The sequence below is a fragment of the Hippopotamus amphibius genome, chromosome 8, assembly GCF_030028045.1.
Source record: "Hippopotamus amphibius kiboko isolate mHipAmp2 chromosome 8, mHipAmp2.hap2, whole genome shotgun sequence".
Classification (NCBI taxonomy): Eukaryota; Metazoa; Chordata; class Mammalia; order Artiodactyla; family Hippopotamidae; genus Hippopotamus; species Hippopotamus amphibius.
Window position 1 is genome coordinate 31,594,499 of NC_080193.1, and position 21,737 is coordinate 31,616,235.

The 21,737-nt window shown below is 38.4% G+C and overlaps 1 protein-coding gene across 2 annotated transcripts in view; it reads left to right on the plus strand.

Moving 5' to 3' along the window:
- TUBGCP5 (tubulin gamma complex component 5) overlaps nucleotides 1-21,489 on the plus strand; it is a 52,013-nt gene extending 30,524 nt beyond the window's left edge. Inside the window, exons 8-23 of one of the 2 annotated variants that reach the window (XM_057745321.1) lie at nucleotides 44-133; nucleotides 904-997; nucleotides 1,498-1,744; nucleotides 3,245-3,447; nucleotides 4,512-4,627; nucleotides 5,796-6,064; nucleotides 7,027-7,225; nucleotides 8,458-8,646; nucleotides 9,493-9,675; nucleotides 14,773-14,857; nucleotides 15,095-15,215; nucleotides 15,692-15,870; nucleotides 17,016-17,141; nucleotides 17,783-17,871; nucleotides 19,568-19,668; nucleotides 21,114-21,489. In XM_057745321.1, the coding sequence (XP_057601304.1) occupies nucleotides 44-133; nucleotides 904-997; nucleotides 1,498-1,744; nucleotides 3,245-3,447; nucleotides 4,512-4,627; nucleotides 5,796-6,064; nucleotides 7,027-7,225; nucleotides 8,458-8,646; nucleotides 9,493-9,675; nucleotides 14,773-14,857; nucleotides 15,095-15,215; nucleotides 15,692-15,870; nucleotides 17,016-17,141; nucleotides 17,783-17,871; nucleotides 19,568-19,668; nucleotides 21,114-21,160 (2,338 nt within the window). In that variant the 3' untranslated portion in view covers nucleotides 21,161-21,489. The other variant, XM_057745320.1, reaches the window with a different exon arrangement.
- The last annotated feature ends 248 nt before the right edge of the window (nucleotides 21,490-21,737 follow it).

Consider the following 21,737-nt stretch of genomic DNA (forward strand, 5'->3'; position numbering starts at 1 on the left):
TGAGAAATCTTTTCATGGACATTTGATGTTTGTTATCTAATAGGGACCAACACTTGTACAGCAGTGACCCATTATATGTTCCAGAGGACAGAGTTTTTGTTACCGAAACACAGGTTATTCGGGAAACCCTTTGGTAAGACCTGTTAACCTAATTCATAGTCTAAAGACTTTATTCATGAGAAGCAGAATTTTGCTTTCTTAAAGAGAGGTGTTTGAGGGTTTTTCACATGCACGTTAGGAGCAGGCCATTAGGTTTGAACACAGAGCAGGTCCCTGTGGGCACCTAAACGTGGATTGGCAACTCAGGAAGCCAAAACTTCAGATTTGACCATGGAGATTTTGCTATATTTATCTCTTTTCCATTTTGAATAACTTCATACATGATTTAATTAAGATTAGACATCACTTTTTAAATATCTGAATTCAAATTAAGGTTTCTAATTTTCTGCTTACTGCCTTTTAGGCAGAGCATATCAGTGAGAATTACCTGTGCCTTGTACCTAGAAACCAGGAATTTAAGAATTTAGATTGTGTTCATACAGAAATGAAGGTAAGGAATGTAACGTGTAGTGCTGTTACTACTGAGACTTCCAGGTTCTGGTTCTCTCTGCCATAAAATATAATATTGATGCTCTTAAAAGTGGGAATATCTATTTGGACCATCATATATGTGAAGAAGTGCTTTGACAATACTGTTTTGGAGTTTTTTAAAGATGATATTTAAATATCTTGAGTCTTAAAGTAATCAGATAAAAAGATTGACGTCTTCTATTTTCTAATTATCTGACCTTTTTGCCCTCCCTCACCCTCCTCTTCTGAATCTTTTATTAAAATTTCTTAGGCATTACAGTTAGTGAATATTTTTCTAGACTTAAAGTACATTCATCTTTTATTTCATTTCAGGTTACTTTCAGGGGTAAAAAAGCTCTTTATTTTTCAGTTGATAGATGGAAAGGTAACTGTGAGAAACAATATTATAGTAACTCACTTGACACATGTAAGTAATTTGTATTTATTATAATTAAAAATAAATAATAAGATTTATATAAATCATGGTTATGTAACTTTAGAACATTTTGGAATATTAAAATTAACTACTAAATATATTTAAGTACCAAGAGGCAAAATAAAGTTTGTGTTTTTATAGTGCTTAGAGAATTCTTTAATATTGTTTGTGGTATTCGTATTTAGTTTTGAATTGTATTTTCTGTCATTTGTATTGGGAAAGCTGTCTACTGTAATTTGTTTGCCTGTGGTACATTTACATTTTATTTATGTGTTTTTAAAAAGTATAAGCCACAGTTCAATATTTTATAAAATTTAATGCTTACACTATTTCCTCTGAATATAAAACTAAATATTCGTTTTACTACTTTGTCTTTACTAAGCATACTGTTTAAAAAAGCCACAAAAGAAATGTTTTAGAGTGAGGGGGATATGAATTACAATGCCTGCAGAAGACTGACGTTAAATCATTGTGGTTCGCTTCCGTTGTAGAGCTGTTTACGGTCAGTGCTAGAACAAATAGCAGCATATGGCCAGGTTGTGTTTCGACTCCAGGAGTTCATTGATGAAGTCATGGGGCATAGCTCTGAAAACATGTTACCTGGAAATGGTTCTGTTCCTAAGAAGTCGACAGAAGCGCCTTTTAGGACGTACCAGGCTTTCATGTGGGCCCTGTACAAGTACTTCATTAGTTTCAAAGAGGAACTTACAGAAATTGAGAAGTGCATCATCAATAATGGTATTTAAATATTTTTCCCTTTTACTCATAACACATAATTCATATTTTGAACGCCATTTACGTTAATAATTGATTTAAGATTTGAAAATTACATGGCAAATAAGTAATTCTCCTGAATACACTCCTTTTTTTAAATTATTTTGTTTGTATTTTTAAGCCATTCATATCTCTAAAAATTCAAGCAGTTTAGAAAGATTTGCAGTGAAAAGTTTTCCTCCTGCACCAGTTCCCCAGCCCAGAGGCAACCAACTGATGCATTTCTTGTGCATCCTTTCAGAAATAATTTAGACATATGCAAGCAATTTGTATTCATATATACATACCTAGTAGTCTTTTAACTGCTCTCTTCAAATTGTTTTCTAATGTAAATTTTGAGGATTGTACCATACAAGTATTTAAAGAGCCTCCTCGTTCTTTTTTAAATATTTAACATTTTGTCTATGGATGTATCATAGACCAGTCGCCTTTTGATGGATACTTGGGCTGTACCTGATCTTTTCCTGTTGGCAACAGGGCTGCAGTGATACCCACTTACACATAAAGAATTGTGCATATGTGCAGCAAGTCACCCATAGCACAGATGCTTAAGAGTGGAATTGCTACGTCAAAGGGTGTATGGTGGCATATGTGATTTCAGTAGGTGTTTCCATATTGTTCTCCATGGAGGTACAGATAAATAACTTTACACCCTTGCCAGGAATATATATGAGTACCCGTTTGTTCACAGTCTTGCCAGCAGTGTGTTATCAAACTTTTGGATCTGCACCAATATGATAGGTGAAAATCGTAACCCAGTGCAAGTTTTTCCCCCTTAAATTTTACTTACAACTATTGCAAAATATAGTGCATTGAGGTCCCATGTTCCCATCACCCCATGTCCTCCAGTGTTGGCACCTGCAGTACATTATCAAAACTAAGAAGCTAACATTGGCATAATATGTTAACTAGTCTGCAGGCCTGACATGGGCTTCACCAGTTTTACAGGTACAGTACTTGGTTTTTTGTGAGGAGGTAAGTAGTATCTTCTCTAATTCTTTGACATTTTATCACATGTGTAGATTTGTATGACCACCTCCATATTTTGGATTCAGAGCTGTGCCGTCCTGACCACACAGCTCTTGTTACCTTTAGTAGTCACCCCTCTCTGCCTCCCTCACTAAAAAAGGAGCCCATTGTAGTCTGTTTTTCATTTGCCCAGTGTAGTTTTATTTTGCATTCTTTTTTCATAAGTGAGTTTGAGTGTCCTTCTGTATGTTTAAGAATCATTTGAATTTCCTTTCCATGAGTTGCCAGTTCCTTTATTCATTATTTTTCTGCTGAGTTGTCTTTTCCTTCTTTCGGGAGTTCTTTCTTGGGGGAAATTAGTTCCTTGTAACTTGAGATTAAAACCCACCATCCTCGAGTTTGCCATGCCTTTCCATAAGTGGGTTAACGTCTGTATCACATTTTGAATGCAGGTATTTTTCCTTGCTAATGAGTTTGATTTCTTGATATTTACAGATACTACAGTAACTCTTGCAATTGTGGTGGACAAGTTGTCACCTCGACTGGCTCAGCTCAAGGTTCTGCACAAAGTGTTTAGTACTGGAGTAGCAGAAGTTCCACCTGACACTCGAAATGTCGTTCGAGCGTCTCACCTGCTCAACACACTATACAAAGCCATCCTTGAATATGACAATGTTGGAGAAGCCTCTGAGCAAACTGTATGTGGGACCCTTGTCTAGTCCACCACGTGTGCTAATTCTGCTCAGCCGTAGGAGTGGTGGATATCCTGTCATAGATATTTGTAAAACTGGTGTGTCAGACAGTTGTTGTGAGTTTTCAAATTAGCTTCTAAATTTAAAGCTGCAGGAAACTAGCTTTTCAGCTGAAATTGCCAAGATCACCAGATGGAAGAGGCAAGAATAAAGCAAAACATAAAAGCAAGATGTGAAAGATACCTCACTGACTTATATAGATGTTTGCAATAACTCTTAAGTAAAAATACAAAAATATATATGAGGTATCTAGAGTAGTCAAATTCATAGAAACAGAGAGGAGAATGGGGGTTACCAGGGGCTGGGGGAGAGGAGAAAATGGAATAGTTAATGGGTATGAAGTTTCAGTTTTGCAGCATGAAAAAGGTTAGGTCTATTTTCACAACAGTATGAACGCATTTAACACTACCAAACTGTATACTTTAAGATGGTTAAGACAGTATAGTTTATATTATGTATTTTTTTACCATAATTTTAAAAAATACAAATCTAACTAGAGACTTTAATCTAGAAAGCTGCGTGTTTATTTGGGTACATATTAATGTGTTTTGCCTAGTTTGTTGGTGTGACTTTTTTCCCTCACCATTTTGGTACTTGCATTTCAGTAAAAAAAAGAAGTTCATTTCTTTCAGCTCTGTAATTTCTTTTTTATTAGGAACTATAGTAGAATGAAATCACTTCCTTGTTAATGGACATTTTGCTAATAGCACTATTTGGATAGGATAACCATATCCCAGTTTGGACTGTCCGGTTTAGACCTGTTGTACCTGTGTAACTTTCACTCCTAAGAGGGTCCTGGTATGGACAGTATGGTCTTCTCATATTTAGGTGAGGTTTTTTTCATAAGGATTTTATAGCATATGGTTTGGATTTTTAATTTCTTACTTTGTTTCAAAAAACATAGAAATTGGATCACTTTTTAAAAGGTGCTTCATAAGTGCTCAAACCTCATTTTATGTGGAGATGAGGGCATTCTGAGAATGGCTGTGCCTGCCACGCTGTCTCCTCAGGTGTCCTTGCTGTTCTCCCTCTGGGTGGAGACCGTGCGGCCCTACCTACAGATAGTGGACGAGTGGATCGTGCACGGGCACCTGTGCGACGGTGCCCGGGAGTTCATCATCCAGAGGTGAGGGGCACAGCAGGAGCTGGCCTTACCCCTCTTCTCCCACGTGCAGATCGTGCACTTCCCTTAGCTTCGGATGATGCATATGCAACTGCTGTTGCATTTTTATAGGAGACAACAGGTTCTAGCCAAAAAATATCTCTTTCCAAGTCTTATGTCAATCATAGCTTTGCTTTTTAGCAAATTATGTTTTTGAATGATAGTGTGTTATGGCTGGCTGGTATGGTGAAAGGCACACCGAGTCCCTTAAAGTAAATTAGGTGATGTCAAATGGTTTCATTAATGGGAATCAATGGGAATAAATTATCAATGAGATGAAAGATGTGAAAATATTACAGAATATGCCTCTAATATATTTATTTCTCCTAATTAGCTTTTTTTTACCTTTTTAGTATAATATTTAATAAAACAGTTAAGGAAAATCTTCATCATCATAAAATCTTATGATGATGATTCCCCTTCACTTCATTGATTTTTTTGAACAGAATTATGGAATCTGCAGTATAGAACTATTTGCACTCTTAGCTCAGTCTTAAATTCTGCACTCTGTATAGAAACGTGTTTTTATTGATGGTTATCCATTTAACTCATTAGGGAGAGTAACGTTCTTAGAGTTACAGAAAGGCAAACCTGTTTACACAGTGCTGATATAAATGAACTGGCCTTTCTTTAGCTGAATCTTGGGACTCTCATTACATCCTGTTTCTTCTGTTGCACATGAGGATTTTTGTAAAAACAGGATTCTGACTATCCTTAAAGTGTGATGAGTAACCCTCATTTCATTGTTGAAACAATCCAGTTAAAAATCTATGTGAGGAAAAAAGATGTGGAAGTCTGGAGTTTCCCTTCACAGGAGATGGCAAGATGGGTACAGTTTTATTCTGCCTTTCAAGAGAACCAAATTAATCATATTTTGTTTAATTCCAATTCAGGAAACTTTCTGCTTAGGTAGATTTTACCTGGGCCATTCAGAGTATTTGTCCACTTTTCTATGTTAAATTGAAGTCAGGTAAAACATCTGTCCCATTTTACCTAAAGATTGCATCGTTTTACTAATAATTGATACTACTGTGTTTTGGAATGTCTGGACAACATGCCTAAGCTAGAATAGATATAGTGTTGTTTTTAAGGAAGAAAAGTTAAAGTTTAAAATTCTTTTGAATCCCTACAGAAACAAGAATGTTCCAGTAAATCACAGAGACTTTTGGTATGCAACTTACACGCTGTACAGTGTATCGGAAAAGACAGAAAATGAAGAAAAAATGAGTGACAATGCTAGTGCAAGTTCTGGCAGTGATCAGGGGCCCTCCAGCAGGCAGCACACCATGGTATCCTTCCTGAAACCTGTCCTCAAGCAGATCATAATGGCTGGCAAGTCGATGCAGCTGCTGAAGAACCTGCAGTGTGTGGAGAGCACCACATGCCAGGCCGCGGCCAGAGGTAACCCCATAGTGGTGGGGCAGCTGCTCCATTCTTCTCGCCTGCCATCCTGAGATAAGTCATTATTGTGCAGTTTGAAAATTATCAAAGCCTTCTATTTTCATGGAAATTATCGCCATATCAAATTAATAGATCATGCTGCTCCTGAATGAAAAAAGATTGTCCTCATTGGAAGCTTTCAGCACAGTGTTTGAAGGCTGTGATAATGTGTTCCACGTGCATTTTCCTTATTCCTGATGCCTCAAGGACGGGTTCTTTAACAACAATTCTCTGGCGTTTCTTAGTGCAGTGTAGAATTTGGCACCTGAGGAAAAGAACTCTCACAGAGGGGAATTGGTTGGTGAGCGGTTCAGACCTGATCATACATTTTGAGAAAATCTTGATATAATTTCTGGTCTTTTTTGAAGTAATTTAAGCAATATACAAAGCTTTATCAACTAACTAAAAAGGCTTTGAGAGGTATAGATGTGACCTTAGTTGTTTGTTTGTAAATCACCTTAATGTTATATTAATTACTTTGAATTATTATGTCTACTTTAAGTAATATTTTCACTTCGTGAAATATTTCCTTTTTAACTGAATAATGAAACATAAGGAGCTTTCCAGGGCCACTGTTGAAAGTGTTTTTCCCAATGAAATTATGACTCCTATTAGTGTTATCATAGTGCTGTCTAGTATGGTGGTAACTTTACTTTCAGGCATCCAGTTTAGGCTGTTACTCTGTTCAGAAAAAAACTAGCTTATACTTTGAATGTTTAATGATGAACTTTGCAGTTGTCTAACAGAGGGTGTAAAAATGTTTAGTTGTTCTAAGGGTACTATACTGTAAGGATCACAAAACAGGGATAGACCTTCATAGGCCAAAGGAGAAATATCAGGCTGTATATAACTTTACTTAATATTTCTTAATGTTACTTATTTACTAGAACATAGTTCACCTTACACATTTCTTTATGTTTCAGATGCAGAAAGAAAAAGTCTGTATACCCTCTTTCTGGAGTCCGTACAGTCTCGTCTTCGGCACGGAGAAGACTCCACTGCACAGGCCCTCACTGAACAGCAGGCTACCAGAGAGACCCTCATTAAGATGCAGTCCATTGCTGAGAGACATCTTGAGCTGGATGACGTTCATGATCCGCTGCTGGCCATTAATTTTGCAAGGTGATACACACCTGCAAGATTTTCAGTGTTTTGAAATGGCAGAATCTGTGCTTCCGTATTTTGTAACTGTTTCTTTCTGCCAAGTAGGGCTTTCCAGCCTTAAAAATAGAAACCTTTGTAGCTTCTCCTTTTTAATGAATGAAATACAAGAATATATTGTGTTCACTTGTTTCAGATACACTATTTGGCCTCCTTATTGTTTGTGAAAGTCCACAGACTGCTATATGCCTGGGCCCATGGCAGCGCTGTCACTCATGCAGCAGGTGCTCATGGGAGTTGGGGTCCAGGACATGCTGAGTTAGACCCTCTCTGTGTATCTTGGCCCTTAGGGGCTTTCAGGTACTTCCCCTGCATGAAATAAGCTCTCCATACTCACACAGTACCCTATTTATTATCTAAGGGCCGTCGTTCACCTGACTGCAACCCTGATGGCTGGAAAGAGCTACTCCGTACTTGATCTTTTAGGCAGAAGCAATTCTGTGAAGGACAGTGTCATACAAAGAATACTTTGAGGGAAAAGATTTTTATTTCTACAATAGTTGGTAATTTTAAGACTAAAGATAAAAATGGGACTCCAGAGTTTTAAGAGAATTTTATTGAGGGGAATGGATAAAGAAGATGTGATATATATCAATGTATACAATGGAATACTACTCAGTCATTAAAAAGAATGGCATTTTACCATTTGCAGCAGTGTGGATGGACTTGGAGGGTATTATGCTTAGTGAAATAAGTCAGACAGAAAATCAAATAATGTATGATATCGCTTACATGGGAAATCTGAAAAATACAACAAACTGGTAAATATAACAAAAAAGAAACAGACTCATAGATATAAAGGAGAAAATATTGGTTACCAGTGGGGGGAGGGAAGGGGGAAAGGCAAGATAGGGGTGGGGAATTAAGAGGTACAAACTACTGCGTACAAGGATGAGTCAAAAATTATCCGCATGCTGGTTATATTAAAACTTCTGTAAATTCTACAGCCAGAGTGTGGAAAATTTTGACTCACCCTCATATGAAATAAATAAGCTACAAGGAAATATTGTACAGCACAGGGAACATGCCAGTATTTTATAATAACTGTAAATGGAGTATAATCTTTAAAAGTTGTATACAAACTTATTTAAACTACCTCCATTAAAAGATAAAAAAAGAATCGATGGTTTTTTTTAAAAAGAGAGTTCTGTTGACAGCAGCTCTTAAAAACAAGACTCGTTTTTCTATTAAAGGTTATATTTGGAACAGAGTGACTTTCACGAGAAGTTTGCTGGTGGAGACATATGTGTGGATAGATCATCAGAATCCGTGACTTGCCAGACATTTGAACTAACACTGAGATCTTGCCTCTATCCTCATATTGACAAGCAGTATCTAGATTGCTGTGGAAACCTCATGCGAACCCTAAAAAAAGATTACAGGTAGGAGTGGTTTCGTTTGGAAAGTAGTCAGCAGTTTATTGTACTTTAGCTGAAATTATTATTATTTTTTTTTTTTTGGCTGAAATCATTTTTAAACCTTGATTTCAAGCTAATTTTAATTAGAGCAGGGAATGGATATGCAATAAACAGTTTTCAAAGGATCAATTGACCATCAGTGTTTTTGCAACTTTATTGTGAAATTTAATTGTTTCTGAGAATTTATCGCAAATGAAATGCAGAAAAAGCTTGTATACAAAAAATGCTTGTCATGAAGTTTACTATCAGAGAAAAAACATGAAATTACTTAGTAACGGATGACTAGGTCTTTAAATTGCGGCTTTCCATAAACATGGTATATCCATATTAAAATGTGGCATGTTCATCTCCATGTGTGAATTTTGTAAAGTTCATACAAATTGTGTTTATACAGAGTTTTAAATAATGTAAAGTGTCTTAAATCTCTAAAAACAGGATATATAATGTGGTAGGAACTATTTTTTTTAATGCATAGAAAAAAAGACTGGGAAGAAATACCCTAAATATTAACAGTGGAAATTCATCATAAATAGTAGATTTGGATTAACTTTTTTTATTATACTTTTGCGACTTTGCCGAATTTTCTTCACTGTTACAGAATAATAACATTTCTTTCTGATTATTGAAAGTAAACCATATGCTGTTTTTATTATTTTTGAAAATCTTTAAGATGTGTTAGTATTTCTAATTTTAGTAAATGTACAATGTAAACCTGTTTCACTAAGACAGGTGGTGTACAAACCCTGATACTGATCTAGAATCCTATCTTATGAGCCTATGATCTTTCTCACTTATTTTCTCTTCATTCAGGTTGGTTGAGTACTTACAGGCCATGAGGAATTTCTTCTTAATGGAAGGGGGAGATACCATGTATGACTTCTACACATCAATTTTTGATAAAATAAGAGAAAAGGAAACCTGGCAGAATGTGTCTTTTCTTAATGTCCAGCTCCAAGAAGCAGTAGGACAACGTTATCCTGAAGACAGTTCGCGGTAAAATATGGGAGTCACCTTTTATCTTAAATACTATAAAATAATCCATGTGCCACGAACTCTTCTGTGACTTTTTTATATATTATCTTATTTAATCCTCACACTAACCTCTACGAGTTTTACTAATGTTATTTTATACTTTAGCAAATTGAGGCAGGGACTTCCCTAGTGGGAAGTACAAGGAAGTCCAGTGGGTAAGACTCTATGCTTCAAATACAGGGGGCCCCGGTTTGATCCCTGGTCGGGGAACTAGATCGCACATGCCGCAGCTAAGTGTTCTCATGCTGTAACTAAAAAGATCACACGTGCTGCAACTAAGACCTGACACAACCAAATAAGTAAATAAATTTTTTTTTTTTTTTTAAAGAAAACTAAACCAAGGCAGCAGCAACTTGCCCACTAAGTGAGAGAGTTGTATGATAGGGCTGTGTGGTCTGTCAGGGTCTGATGGCCTTACTCACATGGCTAGAGTTCGTACTGGCCGCCTTCCTGCCCCAGGGGCCTTGCCCTCCATCTGGCTGCACCAGCCTTCACGGTGGTGTCCAGGCGGTGTTCTGAGAGAGTGAGCACAGAATCCTAGGCACTGGCTGCAACCTGAGCTCAAGGCCTCACAGACCCTCACTTCACCGCAAACTAAGTCAGAGACCAGCCCAGGTAGTGGGGGGGAAACAGATCCCACTACCCAGTTAGGAGGTGGGAACAGATTCCACAGCCCTGTTAGGACGGGGAAACAGATCGCACTGCCCAATTAGGAGGGGGAAACAGATCCCACAGCCTGGTGAGGAGGGGGAAACAGATCCCACTGCTTTCACAGGCAGTGTTACCTGTGTTCAGGCTGTTGTGTTGGCTTGTCCCCAGCTGGGGAGCCCACCTTCCCTCCTCCCTGTCAGTCTGCTCGCTTAGCAGCATGGCCAGGTCTCTGGACTGGGCCATTAGACGTGTGTGTAGCAGAGGTTCATCCTCCACCCTGCTGGCAGTCCTGTTTCCCGTCCCGTGTCCTTGCTTGGCTACCTTTCTTGGTAATGATGATAATTAGCATTTATTACATGCCACTTAGGACGTAGTTTCCTCACAGGCATGCCAAGTTACTGACCATCTACTACATGATAGTAGATAAAATAATTCCTTTTATTTTCATTAGTAATATGGTTAGTAAAAGCAAGGTAACTGCTGGATTCTTTTCATAGTAAGGAATTGGTGCCTAGCAATCCCCAGAGGGGACCAGGGGATTATTAAGGTTATATTTTTCACTCTCAATAAAAACTCATGAATTTTGTTATTTTTAGTAAGTTCCAATCTATTACAGTTACTCCTTTTTTCTTGCTCAGACACTCTCATCTTTACCCAGAAGGGACTCCTTCATTTGACTCTCATAATCTTGGAGCACATCCTTGGCTTCAGGACCGGATTCCAGACTCATCCTGTGCACTTCCTGCCCAGGCTGTGCACCTCTTCCAGGAGCACTGGTCCTGCCTGTGCTGTGGCTTTAAAAGCCCTTGGTCTCTGTCCCAGAGTGTTCGTCTATACTGCATTATCAGTACTTCTGGGCTTACTCCATGATGGAGCTAGGAAATGCATAGAAAGAGGAAAATGCATCATAAGCGCATATTGCTATTTCCAGTATATATTAAACATTACAGGATTTCACTTTTTTGATTCTCTTTTGTATCTTCCATTGAGTGCTTACTAACACATTAACATACATATTTATTGGATTTTTTCTATAATAAATCATAATAGTTCCAAAGTATCAATACTAGCAGCAAGCCCACTGAGGGTTTAAAACATGCTTGTGACTATATTCTCTTCCTTGTACTTTCAAGACATCAGAGTCCTGTATTTCAAGGTCGCTTGGAACAATTCTCCATATGATTATACCATTAACATAGGGTTGGGCTCATTTGTTTTATTTTCTACTTTTAGGAATGGCTTTGTTTTTATTTTTCTTGATTCCATTTTGTTTTTTAATTATATGAAACAACTATATATTTCTTAAGTTAAAATCATTGATACAGAATTACTTTTAGGGAGCTCTGGCTTCTAGTCCTGTTACTCCCCATTTCCTCCCTTCCATCGTGACCATTTTTATTAGATTTTGTGTTATCCTTCCAGTGTTTATTTTTTGGAACCAAAACCATAAGTGTAGGTATTCCTTTTTCTCCTCATATGTTACACAAAAGGAAGCACACAATGTGTACTCTCTAACACCTGCTTAACTCTCCTTAAGTAAGTAATACATCCCAGACCCACTGCATTTGCAGGCTAGAGAGCTTGTCCTCAGAGCTTTACAGCTGACTGTGTTCACTCAACCAGTGTCCTGTGGACATGTGGATTTCTGTTCTTTTGCAGTATATGTGTGCAGTGACTGATCTTGTGCCTTTCACTTCTTATTTTTGCCAGTGTAACTTTGGAGGGTTTTTCTAGAATGGGATTGCCAGGTAAAAGGGTAAAACCTGTGTAACTCTGCTAGCTGTTAGCAAATTCCTCTTTATAAAGGCTTTATTTTTCTAACCCCATCAGCAATGAGGCTGTTTTCACAGCCTTACCAACAGAATATGTTGTCAGACTTGGATTTTTGCCAGTCTGATGATGAAAAATGATGTCTCAGTGTAGTTTTAATTTACATTTTTTCATGTGAACATAGTTATCTTTTTATAGGCTTATTTCTGCATTTATTTTAAAGTGAGTTCTCCACGTGTTTGCCACTATTTCTGTAAGTATCAGGTTGTTGGTCTTCATCCTCTCCATTTTTAGAAGCTGTTTTTTTTCAGCTATGCCGTGCAGCTTGTGGGATCTTAGTTCTGCTATTAGGAGTCAAACCCATGCCCCCTGCAGTGGAAGCATGGAGTCCTAACCACTGGACCACCAGGGAAGTCCCTAGAAGCTCTTTTTATAGGTTTCCTAATTTGACATTTGTCTTTTTGTTCTGCTTATGGTATAACAATTTTTTGTTGTTTTGTCACTCAAACATTTTTTAGTTTTATAATATATCAGTCTTATTACTTGTGGTTCTTAAGTCATAGTTAAGAAAGTTTTGCTCTATCCAAGTTTATAAAGAAATTCACCAGTTTTATTTTTTTAAGGACTTTTATTGAGATATAATTGATATACAATAAACTGCATATATTTAAAGTATACAATTTGATATTTTTTTCTTATTAGTAATGTCTATGTGGCAATCCCAATCTCCTAATTCATCCCATCCCAACCCCCCACACACGTTTTCTTTTAATGCTTGAATGAATTTTTTTACGTTTAGATGTTGATCCATTTGGGATTTGTTCAGCAGAAAAACATGAGCAATAGGTCCAGTTTTATCTCTTTCCAAATGACTAATTGGTTGCCATCATTTATTTCTTTAAAAAAAAAAAATCCACCTTTCCCCATTTATTTGGTACCCCTTTATCATTGAATTTCCATATGCACTTGAGTTATATGTGTTGGGTCTCTCTAGATTTGACATTCTGTTTCACTGTTGTTTATTCACATGCCAGTAGCATATTGCTTTAATAATAGGGCTTTCCTGGCTATTCCTGATTATTCATTTCTCCAAATGTACTTTATCGTCTTGTCTAGCTCCATCCACCAAAACAGAAACAGAAACCTTGGTGGTATTTTTATTGAGATTCCCACTCATAGATTAACTCAGCACCCCTTCTACTCTGGCTCCCATGTGTTCCGGGTGCCTGTCTGCCCTCAGGCCCCCTGCCCTGCCCGTACCCCTCCCATGTCACTGGGCTCTTTCTGCAGCTGCCCCATGAGCCCCTTGCCCTCTATGTACCCTCGGCATAGCTTCTTGCTCTCCTGCCTGAGGCTCCTTCGTTCCGCGTGGATGACTTCAGCAACCCCTGATGACCTGCAGAGCAGCACCTTTAGCCCAGGTGTCTGCACAGCCAGCACCTCCTGACTGCAGTCAGATGTCATATATCCAAAACTGAGCTCATCGATTTCTCAGCCGTTTGTTTCTTCTGGATGGGCACCACTGTTCATCCCGGTGCCCAGTGCAGCTCACCTTAGATTCCTTCCTCTCTGCCAGCCCCCCACATACCCCTGGTCCCTTATTCTGCCTCCTGGATGACACTCCCCGTATCTTTCAGTGCTCACCGGAGAGCACCTCCCTGACGCCTCCTAGCCAGCTGTCTTGGAATCTCTCCTTTCCACCTCGGCCCTCCAGGCCATACAGAACACTGGCCACCCCCACCACCACTTGCGCTCAGCTCCTTGGTGCCTCGGAACAGATGGGCCAAGCTTCTCATGAGAGAGACAGCTTGTCACCGTCTGGCTCCTCACCTCATGTCTTGTACATGCAAAGGCACAGGCACATGGTGCTCTCTCTCCACCACCCTTTCCACTTCAGGGATTTGGCATGTTTCTGGTTTCCCTGAGAGCTGTGCTCTCTCCCCCGGGAGCCTTCGTGTGTCTGCACCCTCCAGTTACCTGAGTTACCTGCTGTCCCATGGATGTGGCCAGCAGTTGTCTGCTCTTCTGCAAAGCTCTGCCTGCCTGGCTCGGTGCACTGCCCTGCGTTTGCTTGGTGACAGGACTGCACATTTCATTTGCTCTGGGCTATGAGCCCCTGGAGGAGGGGAGGGATTGGCTTTTTATCACCTGCTTAGTGCAGCACTTCACAAATAAGGTATTCAGTAGGTGCCTACTAAGTACTTAGTGGATACACATGTAACAGACTTATGAGCTAAAAAAAATTCTGACTAGCAAGAATAGCCCCTTCCTCCTCCAAGGGCGCGCGCGCACACACACACACACACTCAAACTCACACTCACTCCTGCCACCCCCAGCAGAGGATCTGTCTCCTGAGCCCGTTGCTGTACTTTACCAGGATTAAGCATCTGGCAGTTAACGTTTCCTGACTTTGTCTTTTTTCCTAAGTAATTTACTTCTTTTATAGCTAAACCCATTATTTAAAAATTTTGTCCCTTTCCCTTATGTCTAAAACCTGATTTCTATTCTGGAATATATTTATGCTTAGAAAAATATGCCTTTATTGGAACATCTGCATTTCTTTTATGAAATGTCTTTTAGGAATATATAAATTAAATTAAGTGCTGAATAACTAAAACTGATATCTCTTTATCTAGTCTATCTATATCTTTTGAAAATGTTGACACAGCTAAGAAGAAACTCCCTGTTCATATCTTAGATGGTCTGACCCTGAGCTATAAGGTATGTGCTGGTATTCTTTGTAAGAATATTTTCTGTTAAAATTGAGACATACAAGGGACTTCCCTGGCAGTCCCGTGGTTAAGACTCTGAGCTTCCAATGTAGGGGGCGCAGGTTCGATCCCTGGTCAGGGAACTAAGATCCCACATGCCACACGGCATGGCCAAAATAAAAAAAACATTAAGACATACAAGTAATAGGTTACTTTCTATTCTAATTTTCTGTTTTTGTTTTCATAGGTCCCATGGCCTGTGGACATTGTTATAAGTTTGGAATGTCAAAAAATTTATAATCAGGTGTTTCTTCTCTTATTGCAAATAAAATGGGCAAAATATAGTCTGGATGTTTTACTATTTGGTGGTAAGATTTGTTTTCAACAGATAAATTATAATTTAATTTTAGCTCTGAAAAAGAGGTTGGTGGTTTTAGGTCATCTTTTATGTATACATAAGTGCCAAATGACATGCATTTATGGCAGGTGGTTTTACAGACATCAGAATTAACTTCCCTGAATGAGTACAGTTAATTTGAAATACAATAACTAAATTAGGAATTTAGCCAGAATAAAAATTCTTAGGTTATGTGAAAAAGTTTTAATGACAAGTTAGTGGGACTTTGTTTTTACATTTTTTATGACAAGTGATAATCAAGGTGATACGTCAGCTTTTACTGCTTCACCTTCCAGATGGGAAAGGTGGGGTCCCTGCAGTGCACCCAGCCCAGTGCCCTTTATAGAGCTCATGACTACGCCACCACAAGTCCTGCCCTGTGCAGTGGTACAGACGGGGTCTGAGTGGATGCCCTTTCCACCCCCTCTCCTTTTCGTTCCTTTACAGAACTAGCCAGTCCTGCTGAAAAAACACAACTTAAAGAAGGACTTTTAGGTGGACAAGACACAGCTGCTAATTTTGGACCACAGAAGGAGCCAGCAAGACAGCAGATTCATCGTATGTTCCTCTTAAGAGTGAAGCTCATGCACTTTGTGAACAGCTTGCACAACTACATCATGACCAGGGTTCGTGTCTATCCATCCCCTCGGTTCGGTCACCATGTGTACATCTGTTCACAGAGAATTACTTGTATTATATTTATAAATACAAAGAAGCACAGAAAATTCTTATGGACTGTAAATGTAAAGATAGCACATACTAAAAACTTGAGCATAAAATAACATGGCAGCGGGGGATGTGTTCTTTAAAACATGCCAGAGCACATATATCCAGACACTGCTCTCTCTCCTGTCTAGTGACTCCTTGGGATGACACACCCAGAGCTCCTCTTTTGGAATTGACATCAGAACTTGCCATGAAGTCCTTTAAATGTCACCAGTGGTAACAGGGCTGTCCCTGCAAAAGGGCTTCAATTTTTTGTAATGGAAGCCTAAAAAAAAAAATCTGTCAGGCTAGTATGGAGTGTAAGGAGGAAAATGCAGCCAGATTATATACTTTTTTTCTTAAATATAAGTAACTCATAGAGTAAAACTGCTTTTCTTACATATTTTAAAACCAATTCTAGAGGAAGTTCTGAAGAGGAGTTCAGATATTTGAACAGTAGCAGTGTTATTTAAGGACAGTACTCATTTGGGTTTATAATGGTTGTTAAAAACATTTGTAGTCATTCTAGTAGATAGGTTCTGAGAACCCACTTTTGTTTGGATGAAGACAGCCTTTGAAGCCTGTGTTTTAGACACGGTGCATATGACAGAGGTGCTCTCAGTTTCCTGTGCACTAGTGGCCTTCAGAGGGCCAATTTTAGGCCCTTAACTGTTGAGAGTAAATGGTAAACTACCAGATAATGGTAGTTTACCATTTACTCTCTACCATGGTAGTTAAGTTTTTGTTTAATTTATTTTTTGTTTTCTACTTGAAGTACAATTATGCTACTTTTAAAAAAAAGGCCATCATGTAAGCAGTGGAATTTATTAAAACATATAAATTCAGTTTACCTGATGACTTTTTTAAAAAAATCAATGCATTTCCTATACAGTTTCATATACTTGCCCCTCCACACAGCAGCAGTCTGTTAGTCCAGAGTGAGGCAGTCCCTCCCTGTGCAAGTGAATGTAGAGGAGGTTGGTAAAAAAAAAAAAGTTTTGTGTGTGGCACACAAGTTCTCAAGAAAAAAATCTGTTGATTAGATTTGTCATCTTTCTCTTTCAAGATTCTTCACAGTACAGGGCTGGAGTTTCAGCATCAAGTCAAAGAAGCCAAGGATTTGGATCAGCTGATTAAAATTCACTATAGATACTTGTCAACCATCCATGACCGATGTCTACTGAGAGAAAAGGTACATGAGGTGTCCCCTGCGAACTTGGCCACTGAGACAGGAATGAAGCCAGACAAGGGAAGTTGTCTCTCTACTTTGGAATTTTATATTTATTAAGCTTCCGATCTGCAGAATATTCTTTAAGGAAGGACCAGATCAAACAGGTTACACATCTGTGTGATATTACTGGAAATTATACCTAAGAGAAACAGTTGACCAGTCTATTGTGACAGCCTGCACTCACTCAACACTGTGTGTGGATTCAATAAGAAAATTTTTTCTACAGTTATGGAATAATAGTGCTTTGGTCAGGAAGTGTGTCCGGTTTGATGTGAATATATGGGATTAAGTCACCCTACAGCCATTGGAATAACTCGCGCCATTTCACTGGTGAATTCAAATGGCTGTCCCAGGAAAGGGTAGCTTGCTGGCTCTGTTGGTCAGACTCTGCTGCTGATGCACCTGTTCTGTGGGTGCAGTAGGCGTGTGGCCCAATTCCAGGTGTGTTCTGTTCAGAGCATAGCACTTTTATACCTAGAAGGCAGTCATTGCACTAATGAGCTTTTTTTTTACTGTGACTCATTTAAATTAGGTGAAAGTTGTTGATGTCAGTGTCCAGACATGGTCACCGAGCCTGTGTTCTTCCATGGCTTTCTCTCCAGGTCAGCTTTGTGAAGGAAGCCATCATGAAGGTGTTGAACTTGGCCCTCATGTTTGCAGATGGTTGGCAGGCTGGCCTGGGGGCGTGGCAGTAAGTATGCAGCTTGTGGAGCCTTTCTGCTGTGACCATTTCAATTTCGCTTTTTAGTTCATTCTGGGAGCCTTGTTCTTCATCTTGGCAGCACATCACATACACTTACAATTATGGAAAGAATTGAAGAATTGAATTTGTTCATGTAAACTAGGCAGCATCAAGAATCATGCAGTTCTTTTCTAGCAGTAAAACAGGAAGACTCTGAAGTCTTTTGATTAGGACACGCAGATATCCTTGAATGCCATTCCTGTTGTATTGTATAGGTTTGCTAGATTTTTGTTACGGATGCCTTCGTGCATACACAGAAGTGGGCAGGGAGCGTAACAGACCCTGGGGTCCATCCCTCCACTTCAGCAGATGCCAGTGATAGCTAGTTCTGTTTTGTGTTTACTGCTGCCCACTCCCCCTCCCACTTGCTCAATTATTTTAAACCAGATTCTGGACATCATGCTAGATGATTGTCCAAAAGTGTAGAGAGCTCTAAAAGAATGATTGTATATTTTACTTTTAGGGTATTTATTATTCACACCTATCACATGGAAGTCAGAGGACCCAGGAGCTCTTCCTTCTTATCCAGAGTACCACCCTCTACTGTTACCTTGAATGTGCAGCTCAGTAGTTTGTCCCTGTCTTGTTTATAAAATTAATGTAACGCTGCTATTATTACTTCCTTGAAATATATTTAAAAGTGCAAGTCTGGTTGATTGGGCTGTTGGGATAATAGCTTGTACCTAGTGGGTATTAGTAAGGAGCTGAAAGTTCATTATAGCACTAATCTAAAATCTTAACTTATGGCTGTATCAGAATACTCTAAACGAAGAAACTAAGATAGTAGATAAAATTCCTAACCGCAAGGATGAAAACAGAAGTCTTACTTTATTATTGCTGTCTCAAGTGTGTGAAGAGACTTCTCCCTGCATGTTGCTGTCAGGTGGAGGATGAGGTGATAATAATGCTGCACATGCTTGGCTAAAGTTGAACTGCTTCTTCAAGTAAATTGTAAGGAAAAAGCAGGGGGTGAGGAGGACTTAAGAAGCATATTAGCCATTGCAGTTTATGGATATTAACTGATCTTGATTCACATTGAAAGCAGAAAAGTGAAAATTTTTCAAATCAAGGTGAAATAAGAATTTTTAAGCAAATGGTATTGTGGCTATGGTTTTAAATGAGTCTTTATCTTTAGTGTGTACACACTGGAATATTTATGACTAAAATGCTATGATGTCTCAACTTTGCTTCTAAAGATGTGGGGCTAGGGGTATGAGTGGGACTGCCTGCAGGGGGGTGACTGCTGAAGCTGGGTGTGGGTGTCTGCTGTTTCCCATACTAACAAGTTTTTTAGTAATTTTTAAATGTAAGGTTTTATATCTTTAATGTTCTGTTTATTTCAAAGAAGGTGTGCTTGTGAAGAGTAAAAGTATAGAACTGTACGAGAGAAAAAGGAATATCCCCAGTTATCCTTATTCAGAAACTCACTACCATCCTGAAGCAGCAGCTTTGTATCCTAATGACACTTTCCTTCAGACTCTTTGAAAGTTTGGCAGGAAATTTTGTATTTTATTTTAGAATCTTTAGACTTAGGATTCTAAATAATTAAACTGAAGCACATTTGAAATTACTCCAAAGGTATTTTATAGCCTCCCTAGTAACTGCTTATGCATTTACTTAAATTGAAATTTACTTTCTTTCCTAGAATGGAATCTATAGAGAAAATGGAGTCTGATTTTAAGAACTGCCATATGTTTCTTGTAACCGTTTTAAACAAAGCTGTCTGTAGAGGATCTTTTCCCCATCGTGAGTATTATGTTAAAATATTACTGCTTTTATATTTTCTGGTAACTAAGTCTACCTGTTATTGTTTTGGTACTGATCTCATGAAGAATTAGAATTTTTCACCACTTCACACCTGGAAAGTCCCTCAGCAGTTGAATTGTTTTTCCCAAATCACAGTGGGGTGAGTGAATCAGATGTAGAACATTGAGATTAAAGATTTTGCTCTCTAGTGTATCATATGTTAGACCAGTGGATTTCTAAAACCATTGTTAAGTAGAGCAGATGGCAGAATAGGTTTCAGTCACACTTCACTACCATATGTAGCCTTTGTAACCATTCCTTTTCAAAAGATAGGGTTCGGGGGCGGGGGTTGGGTTTTTTAGCAATTTATTCCCAAGGCTGCCTCTTACACAAGGAAATGCAGGCCTGACGGTTTCGTACCCAGACAGTGTGTGAAGCAGACAGAAGTCTGTGGGGTGTGTCACGGTGAGAAGAGAGTTGTTTAATCTACAGGCACAAAGGACTAAGTCGTATCCCTTGCATAGCTTTTTTGGGAAAAGTATACAGGGCTAATTTTTCCCCTTTCTGTATATTCAAAGTGTGATATGCTCATCAAGAGTAGCTGAACATTTTTAAAAATACTGTTACAGTAACAATGAGAGAACACTGAATAAACAAACAAAAACATATCAAAAAGTTGTGAATGCAAAGAAAGTCTAAATAAGTTCTGGGATGAGATAAGCCCTTCAGTGCTGACCTTCTGCACCCACAGTACGGGTAGGTAGGGCAGTGACTGGACAGAGGCTCACAGATTTCGCCAGGACAGAGAAACCAGTTGTTGGTGTGGCAGACTGGAATCGAGGCACCCCATGGAGAGCCAGGCCTCCCCACCCCCAGCCCTCCCCGAGGACCCTGTGTAGTAGGGTCGGAGCTAATCTGACAGTGCTTAGATCCCTGTGTTCCTGTGTCAGGTGACTCTTCTACAGTGAGTCTTCCACAATTCATTTATTATGCAAGTATTTAAAAATAAATTAATGTTGCAAGCCCCTACTGCCACCTCTCAGCCTCCCCCATGTTTACCCTTGGCCAAAAAAACAATACTGTATTAGAACTGTATTAGAGGAAACATTGATGCATTTGTCCATTTTTGCACTGAGCATGGCGTTTTGTTATGAGTTGAGTCCAGATTTTATGACATTTTGAAAAATGTGATTTGTTCAGTGTAATACCCAGATTTTTCTTTGTTTTCAAAACTGAAATGACCTGAAATAGAAATAAATCATTCTTTTTCAGTTTATATTTAATAAATGAAGATCATCATCTTTATTATATGTTAAAAATAATCAGTATTTTAATTAAAAATAGAAAATGTCTTTAAGTACTTTTTAAGACATTTATTAAAGCCTGTTTAGCCATTTTCAAACATTTAAACCTATTTTGTTAACCTATTTTTATTCTTCCCACAGTGGAATCTCTAGCACTGTCACTCATGGCTGGCATGGAACAAAGTTAAACATCTTCAGTGTAGTAAATACCTCAGATTTAATCTTCATGCATACACATTTCCACCACATGCAGCTGAGAAACAGGAATCTATCTTGGTTTGTTTTTAAAACTATTGTCTGCTGTCTAGACAAGTGGATTTTATGTGTATTCTGTGGAGATTATTAGTATATAGGGTTATGCATATAAAGCTATCAATGCAAAGTATATATAGGCTGTTGACACATATTTCCTACTGTAAGCTATAGATTTATGGTATTGATACCTTTACATGTAAAATAATCATTTTTGAAAATGTAATTATTAATATTAAAAATAAATCAAAGCATTTTATTCCCCTTTTACTTAGTCACAGAAGTTTTGTATATAGAGTTTTACATACTATCTTCCCTAAAGGTTGTCTTAGACTCAGCTGCCTAAATGTATTTTTAACTGCCTGGGAAGTTCCAAAATGGAAAATAGCTTCAATCAATGTCAATAAATGTAAAAGCCAGCTATTGGTACATCCTATTATATGGCTTCTGTGAGCTAACCGCAATTAATTAAAACTATATTTACTGTTCAGTTTTCCCACATTTTCTTTGTAT